Genomic DNA, 12254 nt, shown 5'->3' with positions numbered 1-12254 from the left:
GATAGAATAATGCTAAAGAAAGATTCATGTTTTCTTTGTATTCTTTCGAAATTGATGTGATTTTTTAAAATTACTATTGGAATTGTAATAGATTACCATTAAATTTTAATCAAATAGTAATTTTAAAAGTTATACCAATTTTTGAATGACACATAAGAAATATGGGCCTTCTTTTTAGCCATGTCACATTTTTTAAAAGCTATATTAAATAATAATTCATCATAAATTCAATAATAATTTTAAAAATTATGTCACATTTGAGAATAAAAAGGAATAAGAGTCTTGCATATGTGTTTAGAGTAAGTGCACAGTTGTCGGTCACAATCCATTTGATACACCCATAGACTCTTTTGAGTAATAATATCAACTCTTTTTTCCTAAAAAAAAAAAAAAAAAAAAACAGTTAAATACCAGACAAGGTAGGTAAGTGGGCTTTGCTCATGCCCCATGCAATATTATTTTACGAGTAATACTAAAAAGAAAGATTTGTGTCTTTTTTTTAGTTATTTTAAAATTGATTTAACTTTTAAAATTATCATTTAATCAAAATCTATTAGTAATCTATCACACATTTAATTGTGATTTTAAAAGTTACATTAATTCTGCGAGGACTTAAGAAATAAATTGGTCTTTCTTTTAGTATTACTCATATTTCAATGCAGGCGCAAAATTACTGGGTGTTTTGCTTTGGCTGGAACATGATTCTCTATATTTAGTTATAGAGTATAAACATAATTGTCTTTTCACATTTTCATGAAATGTAAAAAGATAACTATGTTCATACTTTATAACTAAATGGAGATGATTCTCTCAATTTTGAACGAAGAGGATCCAAATTCTTGCTTGGTCGCCTGTTGTTAAAAATATATGTATTTTTTTTTAAAGCATTTATATTTAGCCATTCAAGTGGCAAAAAGTACTAAAAAATGCTATAATTTGCTCAACAAAATAGTTAAAGATTTGTTCTACTGCTATGGAGTACAACAAGTTTGTTGAGCTCCATAATTTATATTAATAATAATAATTAAAAAAAAAAGTCAATATGATTCTTTTGCTTCTTTTGGAATAAGAAAAGTAGATAAATAAACAATATTTTAAATGGAAAATTAAAAGTGAATAGCTAAAATGTTGAGCTTGATATAGTTGCTTTGAAAAAGTAGATAATTAAATTAGAAAAATGTATTTTTTAACTAAATTTTAAGTAAATATTTTTTGAGTCTGATGTAAGTATTCTTATATGTTAAAAAATAAAAAGAAAGAAAAAATACATAACTTCTTCAAACTTGTAAGTAATTTGCAATGTCTCCCAAACTATTAATTGAATCAGTCTCCTCAAACTATCATAACAATTATAATGTACTAAATCAGTACAAAAAATGACACAAATTCCCTTCATAACAAATATAGAGAAAAAGTTCCAAAAAATAAAAAAAGAAAAAAAAAATAGAACACCAATCCCACGGCCAATGTGGGTCTTCACAAGACCCATGACACAGTGAATTTTTTTTTTTTATATGACAATCTTATAACTAACCTAATTTTGAAGAAATTTATGTCCATTTGGATAATAAAAGATCATCTAAATTGTTGACACTTGTATTACAAAAGTGTTAAGGATAATCTTACTCCAAGTAGAATTGGGATAGTAGTCCCAATTCGGGTCCAATAATGACTCATTAAAGAATTTGGTCAACAGTCCAACTTCCACTTAAATGGGGATATGACTCTCATACCAAATCAAACACCAGACATTCCTAATTTAAGTGGGAGTAATAAACCCAATTCAGTTTGATTCCACCTCTTTGTCTATAAATAGGCCCATACCCCAGGTATAAACGACAGACTGATTATTTTATGCATTAAGCATACATTCTCACATAAACTAATTTAGGCATCGGAGTGAGACACTCGGAAGGGTCTCTTAATTTTAGTTGTTTTGTAGTGATTGTGGTAGTGTGAAGAACATTGAAGAACATGCAATTCACAACATACCAGAAACTATCCTAACAATTTGGCGCCATCTGTGGGAACAATTATTCGCTTCTCATACAAAAAAATATGTTATGGTGATGAACACGCGTTTAAAATATGCTAGAAGAACTGAGACTACTCAAGATGATGCAGAGACTTGGAACGATCCCCATGCGCAGATAAGCCGGTGCTGGTCTTCACCGAGCGTGCGAGATAAGTTTAAGTTTTTCCTTTCAACATTATTAGTAGCAGTTATCAATTTTAGTAGTTTATTGTCTTATTCTATGGCTTCCCATTCAAATACATGCCTTCTGTAATTATGAAGATTGTAAAATTTTATGACAATTGGTTTTACAAAAAAAGACAAAAGTTTGAATGAGATAAATATTATCTCTTAAATGCTTTATTATTTGAAACCAAAACTTAGTTTTTTATGAGATTACTGTTGGAAGGTTTTGTCGAGATCAATAATAAGTAAAAGTGCTTACTTTTATTAACATGTTAATATGTTGTCTTTCATAACTGTGTAAGTGTAGAGAACAATAAATGAAGAAAACCCTAAAGCAAATTTAGGGAGACAATTTTGTAGAGAAAACAAGGCAATGAGACAACTCTATTAAAAACATGGAGCCAGAGCCCAGCCCAAAGATAGGGAGAAAACCCTGAGGCGAATACAGAGAAACAACCCTGCAGATAAAACAAGGATGAGATAAAACCCTAAGGCAAATTCAGGGAGACAACCCTGTAGAGAAAACAATGATGGGAGAAAACTCTGCATAAAAAACAATGATGGGAGAAAACCCTAAAGCAAATACATGGAGATAACTCTGCAGAGAAAACAAGGATACGAAAAAACCCTAAGGAAAATCCAGAGAGACAACCCTACAGAGAAAACAAGGATGAGAGAAAATGCTAAGCCAAATTTAGGAAGACAACATTGCAGAGAAAACAAGAAAGGGAGACAACCCTCGGTTTTCAGGTAACCCCTGGTTTTCAGGTTTCGGGTTTACAAGTTTGCAAGTTTTCAAGAGGAATGAGGCTATCCCCGAAGATAGGGAGAAAACCCTAAGGAAAAACAAGAAGGCATGGAAAGTCATATTTATCCCTCAATTTTCAGGTTATAGATTTACAGATATAAGGGAGCTACCCCGGAGACAGGGAGAAAACCCTAAGGAAAAACAAGAAGGCATGGAAAGTCATATTTATCCCTCAATTTTCAGGTTATAGATTTACAGATATAAGGGAGCTACCCCGGAGACAGGGAGACAACCCTTCAAAGAAAACTTCAAGTTTTCAGGTTTAACCCAGGTTATGGGGGGTACATATATTATGTTGTGCCTTAGCAAGTTTGATTGCAAAAATCACAAAGGCATCACACAATTTCAGAAGATATTACAAGAAAAGACTATTTCATTCATTATCGAGATAAGATTACAAAGTTCACTAAGGAGCACCATCCTCATGAACTTTAGACTTGAGACATTCAAAGGCAGGAAGCTAAAGATTGTTCAAACCTCGGAACAAACCAAGACTTGAATTTTTCGAGCTATAAAATTCTCATTATTCGAGCATGTCTCGGATAAGAAAATTGGGGATAACGGTTGGGAATAATTATACTCCAAGTTTAATTATAGTTGTAACAACTCACCCCTAATGACACAATATTGTCTGCCTTTGGCTTTTCCGAACCAAACTTCTCAGGAGGTCACCCATCCTGGTACTACTCTCACAGAAGCACGCTTAACTGCGGAGTTCTGATAGATTTATGGCTATTATGACTTTAAAACGCGTTGTGTCAAGAATGACATGTTTATATATTAAGCACATTCTCATTACAAAGCGATGTGAGATGTCACAATCACCCCCTATTGGGACCCAGCGTCCCCGCTGGTGACCCTTATGGGCTTGTGCACGCTCCCCCCATCTCAGGCTGGGCAATGGTTCTGATACCATTTATAACGACCTACCCTCAATGACACAATATTATCCGCTTTTGACTATCCCGAACCAGACTTCTCAGGAAGTCACTCATTCTGGTACTACTCTCGCAAAAGTACGCTTAACTGTGGAGTTCTGATAGGTTCATGGCTATAACGGCTTTAAAACGCGCTGTGTCAAGAAGAATGTGTTTGTCCATATAAGCACATCTCCATTCCCAGGCGATGTGAGACGTCACAGTAGTAGTCCCAACTCGAGTCTAATAATGAATAATTTTAAAATTTGATCAACAGTCTAACTCCTAGTTGGATGGGGATAAGACTCTCATCCTAAATCAAATACCAGACACTCATAGTTTCAGTGAGAGTAGTAAATCAAATTCAGGTTTGACTCTACTTCTTTGCTTGGAAATAGACTCATATCCCAAATATAAATGACAAATTGTTTATTTTATGTATTAAGCATAATTTTCTCTCATAAGCTAATTTAGGCATCGGAGTAAGACTCCCTATAAGGGTCTCTTCTTAATTTTAGTTGTTTTGTAATGATCGTGAAAGTGTGAAGAATAAAATAAAATAAATTTTTTTTTTTTTTAAAAAAAAAAAACATATAATTTGATCAGTACTAATGCTCTGCCATAACAGCGTAACCACACGATGTTAACAGAATTAACTCAGGATTAACAAATGGTCATCGTCAAGGAGTTGTGCACGCCTCCTCCGTCAACATTGTTTAGTTTAGTTTTTCAAGTGTGTTCACTTGATCAGAATAGTTTAATAACTAAACATCAGTTAATCTCAAATCAACTAAGTATTAAATTAATTAACCAATCATGGTTGTCATTGTCTTGGGTAAGTGCAAGAAAATTAGCATCTGGTGTGATAACCACCATCGGAAAAAAGACAACCCTAAATTCAGTCTAAGGCCAACACACCATCCAGGGGCGGAGCCACGTTGAGGCTTGGGGGGGCCTGGGCCCCCCAAGCCTCAAGGTTCTCCCCCCAAAAAAAAAAAAAATTTAAAAAAATTAAAATTTTACCTCAAAATTTATTATTTTTTCAAATTTTGGCCCCCCCAAATTTTTTTTTCAATTTGGCCCCCCCAACTTGGGGGGGCTGGCTCCGCCCCTGACACCATCATGATTATAAATTATAATCTTACGTGGAATTGAGATCTTATGCAATTCGCTTAATCTCAGCGGTTCATTTGTAATTATAATGAAAGGTTGAAAACAAGTCATACTGACAACATAAGGAAGAGAAAAAAAAAATTGTTATGAGGTGGCCGACCATCCGCCATTTTTTTTTGAAAAATGATCAAAATACTCATAATATACAACAATGACACAACATCAAGATACATTGGAGTGGGGTTTATACATTGGATCCCACCCCAATGTACCTTGGTATTGTACCATTGTTGTACACAAAGAGTGCAAGGATCACTCCCCATTTCTTATCTAATCAGATTCACAAATCTAAAAATTTGTCCATTTGGCATAAGCTTATCAAACTATAGGTGCTAACTTTGTCGTCATCAAATGCAAAGAGGCTTCTCAAGAATAAAATAACAGGGGAGCAGTTTAATGGGATGGCCCGACCAGAAAAAAAAATGCAATAAAGCTGTTGTACAAAAAAATGAGGAGGAGAGAGATAAAAATACTGCAAACGCCCACCGTGGGGCTCGAACCCACGACCACAAGGTTAAGAGCCTTGCGCTCTACCAACTGAGCTAGACGGGCCCTTGATTGAGACGTCTAGATATATATATTAACTGCTAATACTAGTTTTTTTTTGTTAAATGATTGTTATTATAATTATGATTATGAGTAATGATTATGATTATGAGCTAATGCTTATTTGATTTGAATTTGCGTAGATATCAATTTAATATTGTACTTTTAAAAATGTGGAATTTAAAAAAATAATTTTTAAAAACGTAGTTAAGCATTTGGCAGAATGATAGTTTAGCTTTTAAAAATTTGTATTTTCAAAAAAAATACTCTATTGCCAGAGATTTGAAAAGGCAAATTTATGCGTTTTCAAATTGTAGTTTTTTAAAAACACAATCCTAAACGATTCATTTTCTGTGATTTGGTTTAAAATCACACATATTATTTAACATTTAACTGCATTAAATTCAACGAACAATTTTTAATAAAATGTTTAATTTGTCACATATCTATAGTGTAGAAGATAAATTATTCAAATTGAAAGTGTAGGAATTAAATTAATACTCATGTCAAAGTGAAAGGATGATGTTTGTTATTTTTCACTGCTATTACTAGGATATATATATATATATATATATATATATATATATATATATATATATATATATATATATATATATATATATATATATATATATATATATAGGATCATGTTTGTTATTTTTCACTGCTATTATTAGGATATATATATATAGAAATCATTTATGAATCTACACAAGATTGATTAAATAGGAATAGATAATCTTTGGATTAAAAAAGAACAGATAATAATAATATTGACTAAATTAACTATTTATTTATTTAACAATAATTAATCTAATAAATTGGCCAACACGCTCCCCTCCATCCAGACGAATCTTTGCATGTCAGGACATTTGGAAAGGCCCAAACAAACAAATACGTCTTTTTCTTCCCAATAAAAAAAATAGATAAACAAAGGCTTTTCTGTTTTTTTTTTTGTTAAATTCCGGTGAACGTCCAAAAAGGAAAAGGCAAATTCAGGTCAGTGCTAGAACACATTCCTCTTTGAAACAAAATTGTCAGAAAAAACTGAATTTCAAAGCAGAAACTAGCAAACACGCTCAGCTATGGCGGGAGTTATGAGCAACATCTCATCGGTTTTCCTCCCCAGACAACTCGGTGACTCGAGGCGTTTTTTCTTCAAATCCTCTGCCGCACGATTCTTGGACAAACGCATTTTCGCCGCAAAAGTTCGAGCTTCTTCTTCTTCTTCAACTGCCTTTGTCGAAATCAAGCCACCAACGGTAGCTATTGCCTTTTGCTTTTCGCTTTGGCTTTTCCGTTGTCAGATTCTTGAAATTTGAATGCCCCCCATTTCAGTAATATACACTTCTTTTCATGTGTTGACATGATCCCACCAAACTCACACACCCGCATTCTTGATAGTTCTCTCTCCTCGGCGAGAAAGTAGAAGATGTTAAGAATATTAATTAAATTATTAAATTTATTATTTCTATTAATCGAAGCTTTTGAGATAATTGGTAATTTAACATTCAAGAGTTCAAATTTTGTCTGAAGTCATTCACTCTATTTTAGTTAAATATTCAACACGTAGGTTTCACTTATTGAGGGAGAGTTTGAGTCATATGTGCGGGAAAATGATTTTATATTAATTAAATGAATAAATTTATTATTTCCTATTAGCTTAAACTTTTGGTGATTGAACCAAAGAAACGGAGGGGAGATGAAAATTTTGAAGGTCTGGTTTGGTGGTTGTATGGGTAGGTGCTCTAAAGTTTGATTTATTCAAGTTTACATTTGTGTTCTACACAATCAATCTAATTACAATTACTACAATTGTTCAAATCAGAAATGATAATTATTTATATATGACTGTTAAGATCTGAACAATTATGTGGCTCTCTATTATTTCGCGTAATTTTGTTTATGTTTAGGATCCTGTTGTCGTTGAAAAGGAGGTAAGCAGCAGCAAGAACATTTTAGCTTGTCCCATATGCTATGAGTCATTATCGTGGATTGGCAATCCGGGCTTATCTGTGTAAGTAATTTCATTAATGGAATGGTTCCAGGCTACTTGTTTGGAAATTTTCTGCTGTGTGCTCAATCTTCAATTTGTTTTGCTTCACTAGTTTGCAATGCACTCAATTTTTAATTTGTTTGCATTGGAATGAATTTTCCACAGAGAGTCTGTGGCCGGGTCTACTTTACAATGTAGAACTTGTAAGAAATCTTATATTGGCAAGGAAACACATCTAGACCTGACGGCAGCTAGTGGGGCCAAGAACTATGGTGAACCAATGCCACTTGCCACAGAGCTTTTCAGGTGGGCACATTGTTTATCAATCGCGATTATATGACCTTCAGTAGCATTCTTCAATTTTATAGTACATGTTTTTTGGGGATGGATTAGAGCAGAAAACAAAGGGTTGAAGAGTATTCAGATGCAAATTCACTCAGTTTCTCCATATCAGGAAGCATTTGTATATTGCATATGAGGATATTAGGCTCTGATTTTTGGGTTTATTCCAGTAATATTGTCTCATTTCAGATTCTGGTTAAGAACTTCACGTCATATATAGGTCCTTCATTGTCAACCTTGGTATTTTTGGCTTTTATGGTATGGATAGTGCATGAACATAGATCAAATGTTGTTGCTACTACCACTTTAAGTGCTTTCCTTCATAATCCATATAATTGTCTTATGTCAAATCAGTTGATTGTTTAATATGAATCATACAATGGTATTGACTTGGTTGGCAACTTGTATCATGTGTATTGGTTGTTTGCTGGATCAGGCTTCCATTGATATCGTTTCTATATGAGAGGGGCTGGCGTCAAAGTTTTTCTGTCTGGGGTGGTTTTCCGGGACCAGAAAAAGAGGTGATTTACAAGTTTATCTATTTCTTTATTTACTCTGTTGCATAAAGATTTACTAAATGCTTCTTTACTACCTTTCAATTGCTGTTATTTTATGGGTAGCCTGTAAAGCTTATGCAATCATAAAAAGAAGTTGCAGCTTTGAGCAATGCAGTTGAAAGCATGTCCGATACTTGGTATATGAAGGTGTTCTTGGACATACTGTGGAAGTTAAATCAATCCATCCTGCTTTTTTATTTTTTTAGATGAAGTGAAAGTCATTGATTCTAGAATAGCATCATCAAAGAAAGTGGAAGCCCTGCTGTTAATGATAGTAGCTTTGATCAAATGAAAGCAAGTGATTTCAAGATATGATGTGTGAGGAAACTTTTTTTTTTGAATTTAGTGCTTCCAAATACACAAGGACCCATTTGAAATGCTAGTAATCATAAATTGTATCTATTTCATCGTATTTGTCAAATAATATGGAGGTGACATATAATAGACACAGAAATTAGTGGATTTTTTTGGCTAATGCCTCCACTTATGATTGATGAGTTACTAACCAGGTGCTGATTGACTGCAGTTTGAATTGATGAGGGATTTCATAAAGCCGGTTTTAGGAGGAAATATTGTTGATGCTAGTTGTGGAAGTGGGTTATTTTCTAGACTATTTGCCAAGAGTGGATTGTTTTCCCATGTTGTTGCTTTGGACTATTCAGAGAACATGTTGCAGCAATGCTATGAATTCATTAAGCAGGAGGGGAACTTTCCCAAAGAGTATAAAGTTTTAATTTATAGATTTGAATTCATTTTTTTATGAATACTTATAAATTTAAATTCATTTCATAAGACAAGTGAGCTTTCATAAGTATAATATGAGTTTTCAATCTGATTGAGTTGGTTTTCTGTTAGGAACTTAATCTTGGTCAGAGCTGATATCTCTAGGCTTCCTTTCGTTTCAAGTTCTGTTGATGTTGTGCATGCTGGTGCTGCTATACACTGTTGGCCGTCACCATCAGCAGCTGTGAGTATTTCTTCTATATATGGTTTTTCACGCTAATTCTTGCACAGGGTTCCTATATATTGGCACAAACAACTTATAGAGGACCATCAGTCTTTGTAGCCAAGCGGTACCTCCTCCCTTTAGGAAGGTGTAATCTTAGGTTCAACTTGTGGCCAGTGATGGTTTAAGGGTGGGGGAGGTATAACCTGCAATGCAATGGCGGAAGAGGGCCCATATAAATTTGAAAAACTTCCTTTGACCCTCCCAAAAATCTGGAAAAACTACCTAGCCCGCTTCCACTACACAAATATATATATATATATATATATATATATATATATATATATATATATATATATATATATATATATGAAAAAGAACAAATATATCTAGTTTTTTTTTTAAATCCAAAAATTTAGTCATAAAATCTTTTAAAAAAAGTGCTTTTTTCAAAACCCAAAAAGCTCGATCTCCAAAAGTTTATAAATGCCAAAGGATATCTTCTAAAATCTAGAACGTGTCACTTTCCTTCACCCTCCCCCAAGTCCCTTTAACCCTCCCTTTTACTCTTCTGCTTTCTCTCTCCTCCATGACCATGACTTCAAAGGGGAATGCGTACGCCAAGTTCTCGGTCAAGGAGAGAAAACCATCATCTACAATTCATCGTCTTTAACTGTCTTGGACATGCGTCATGCATTCCTAGGTCAACAAATAGGTTGATAATGGGGAAATACTTCATTTTGCATCTTGAATTATGTTTATAATATTTTATTTGTGTTACTATATAGAGCAAAATATACAGTAGTAAAAAGAAAAAAAAAATTAATCATTACACATTAGTTGGCATCCCTCAAAGATAAATTTCTGGCTTTCGTATTGACATAATTTGTAGCCAATCATGGCCATTTATTGATTTAAAGGTATGTGAGTTCACATATCAAGGTGAGTTTAAAAGGAAAATTCCAAGATGACAAAAAACTCAAAGAGTGCCAGCAAAAACTTCTAGTGCCTTAACAGCCTCAGAGGATGACAAAAACTTCTAACCTGCCTTGTACCTTAAAAAACCATGATGGACAAAATCTTGAAATTCACTTACCAAAAAATATTGTTGAAATTCGATTTCTATATTTCCTTTTTCATTGCTGGATTTTTCAATCTCTTTTATATGTTATATATTTTCGTTGTGGAGAATATATGCACCATATTCCGGCACTGCTATAGTGAGAGTCCCAAAGAACTTAGGATTACCTTGAAATCACTGAAGTACCTGTATATTTTTGGCTTTTCTAAAAGATTTAGATTAGTTATAGGGTAGAGGGTCTGTAGTAGACTTTGAACGTCTCAGAAAGGGCTTTTTTTCTTTTCTTTTCTTTTCTTTTTTCCTCCTTAAAATCTGTTGACTTACTAAAGTTTTTACATCAATGCATTTGAATTTCTCTAGACAAACTTCATGCTGCACTGATTGATAACATGACAGCTAGAAAAGATTGCTGATTAAATACCTTTTCACAACAATTTTCTTTGCTGGGAAATAACTCCCTTAAATCAAGTGGACCAAAAGATAGAAATTTACTTCTATTTTTATATTTTTTATTTATTTTGTGTGGAAATTCTTATGTTTATTTTTGTTTTGTATGGAATTTGTCTCTACAATTTCCTTGACTACATTTCCCCATACATCTTTCTTGTGCATTACTGTGTAAAAACCTTCGACATAATCATGTGAGCAGTTGAACTTATTAACTTGTTTCATAGGCCAACCTTTAGTTAGTGCCAAGTGCGTTGTGAGGTCAAGGAAAATTGTACTCTCAACTTCATTCAATATATTGTGTGAAGGGTAAAAAACTATTATGTTATGTGAAGACTTATCTACTTGTGGGTCTCTTAACTTTAAGGAGAAGCCCCTTCGCTGCTTCTAATATTATATAATGCCTCAGATCTCTATGTTCTTTATTTCCACATAAATTTGGTAGCTGTGGTTTTTTTAGGTAGCTGAAATAAGTCGAGTTCTGCGACCCGGAGGAGTGTTTGTTGCTACCACCTACATACTTGACGGGCCTTTTGCTTTCCTTCCATTTTTGAGGACTCTACGCCAGGTACACGTTTTCAACTTTGAATCTGGCATGGCTGTTGATCGGCAATTTGATTCAAAATGCTCCTTTGGAATGGATAGTTTGCAATCATAATTGTAGTTTAGATCAAAGGGACTTGATTTCTGTTTATCTTCTATCATCTATCATCATGGTTTCTGGTGTTGTTGCTGGATATGAGATATATACCATGGCTTCTTATATTTTGCTGTCAAAGATTTTCCCAACTTTGAGCAAGAATATTATTCTTTTAAAAAAGCTGCGAAAGTTGGTTTGAACTCTGAAAAGTTTTTATGAAAAGGGTCTTAACTTATTATACTCGTTGTGATTGATCTGTTGCTGATGGTGGGTTATTTATTTCTTACTATAGAATACAACACTAATATCAGGCAGCCACATCTTCATATCTGAACGGGAACTAGAAGATCTGTGCATAGCCTGTGGGCTAGTTGGCTTTACATGTATAAGAAATAGGCGTTTCGTGATGATCTCTGCTTCGAAACCCGTCTAGGTATTTGGCATCCTGCTCCTCTCCACCGTGTGCTCTCAAAATTATCTTGGCTTTGTAAGTTCAAGACATGCCAAATTCCGTATCTTCCAGATACTTACTATTAAGTCTATCAAATAATGTGATTTGTCCATTTTCTTTATGTGAAATAAAAAAAAATTAATTAATTAA

General features: G+C 33.6%; 1 protein-coding gene and 1 non-coding gene across 2 annotated transcripts; one reads left to right on the top strand and one right to left on the bottom strand.

The window, feature by feature from the left end:
• Window positions 1-5577: 5577 nt before the first annotated feature.
• TRNAK-CUU (transfer RNA lysine (anticodon CUU)) lies at window positions 5578-5650 on the bottom strand. Its single transcript has one exon. It is a non-coding gene; the product is annotated as a tRNA-Lys (tRNA).
• Window positions 5651-6620: 970 nt separating this feature from the next.
• On the top strand, window positions 6621-12216 carry LOC133870312 (uncharacterized methyltransferase At1g78140, chloroplastic). Its single transcript, XM_062307405.1, has 8 exons — window positions 6621-6906; window positions 7558-7661; window positions 7806-7946; window positions 8419-8503; window positions 9066-9259; window positions 9395-9506; window positions 11474-11581; window positions 11946-12216. Exons 1-8 carry the CDS (start codon window positions 6730-6732, stop codon window positions 12084-12086), a joined length of 1062 nt encoding a protein of 353 aa, XP_062163389.1. The 5' UTR covers window positions 6621-6729; the 3' UTR covers window positions 12087-12216.
• Window positions 12217-12254: the final 38 nt, after the last annotated feature.

The sequence above is a fragment of the Alnus glutinosa genome, chromosome 6, assembly GCF_958979055.1.
Source record: "Alnus glutinosa chromosome 6, dhAlnGlut1.1, whole genome shotgun sequence".
Taxonomy (NCBI): Eukaryota; Viridiplantae; Streptophyta; class Magnoliopsida; order Fagales; family Betulaceae; genus Alnus; species Alnus glutinosa.
This window is presented reverse-complemented; position numbering and strand designations above follow the sequence as displayed.

Excerpts from the sequence above, each read along its gene's own strand:
- LOC133870312 (XM_062307405.1), top strand. The coding sequence starts at position 6,730 with ATGGCGGGAGTTATGAGCAACATCTCATCGGTTTTCCTCCCCAGACAA. Across the intron at positions 7,662-7,805 it reads GGCAATCCGGGCTTATCTGT|AGAGTCTGTGGCCGGGTCTA; the intron begins GTAAGTAATTTC and ends AATTTTCCACAG. Across the intron at positions 8,504-9,065 it reads TTCCGGGACCAGAAAAAGAG|TTTGAATTGATGAGGGATTT; the intron begins GTGATTTACAAG and ends GATTGACTGCAG.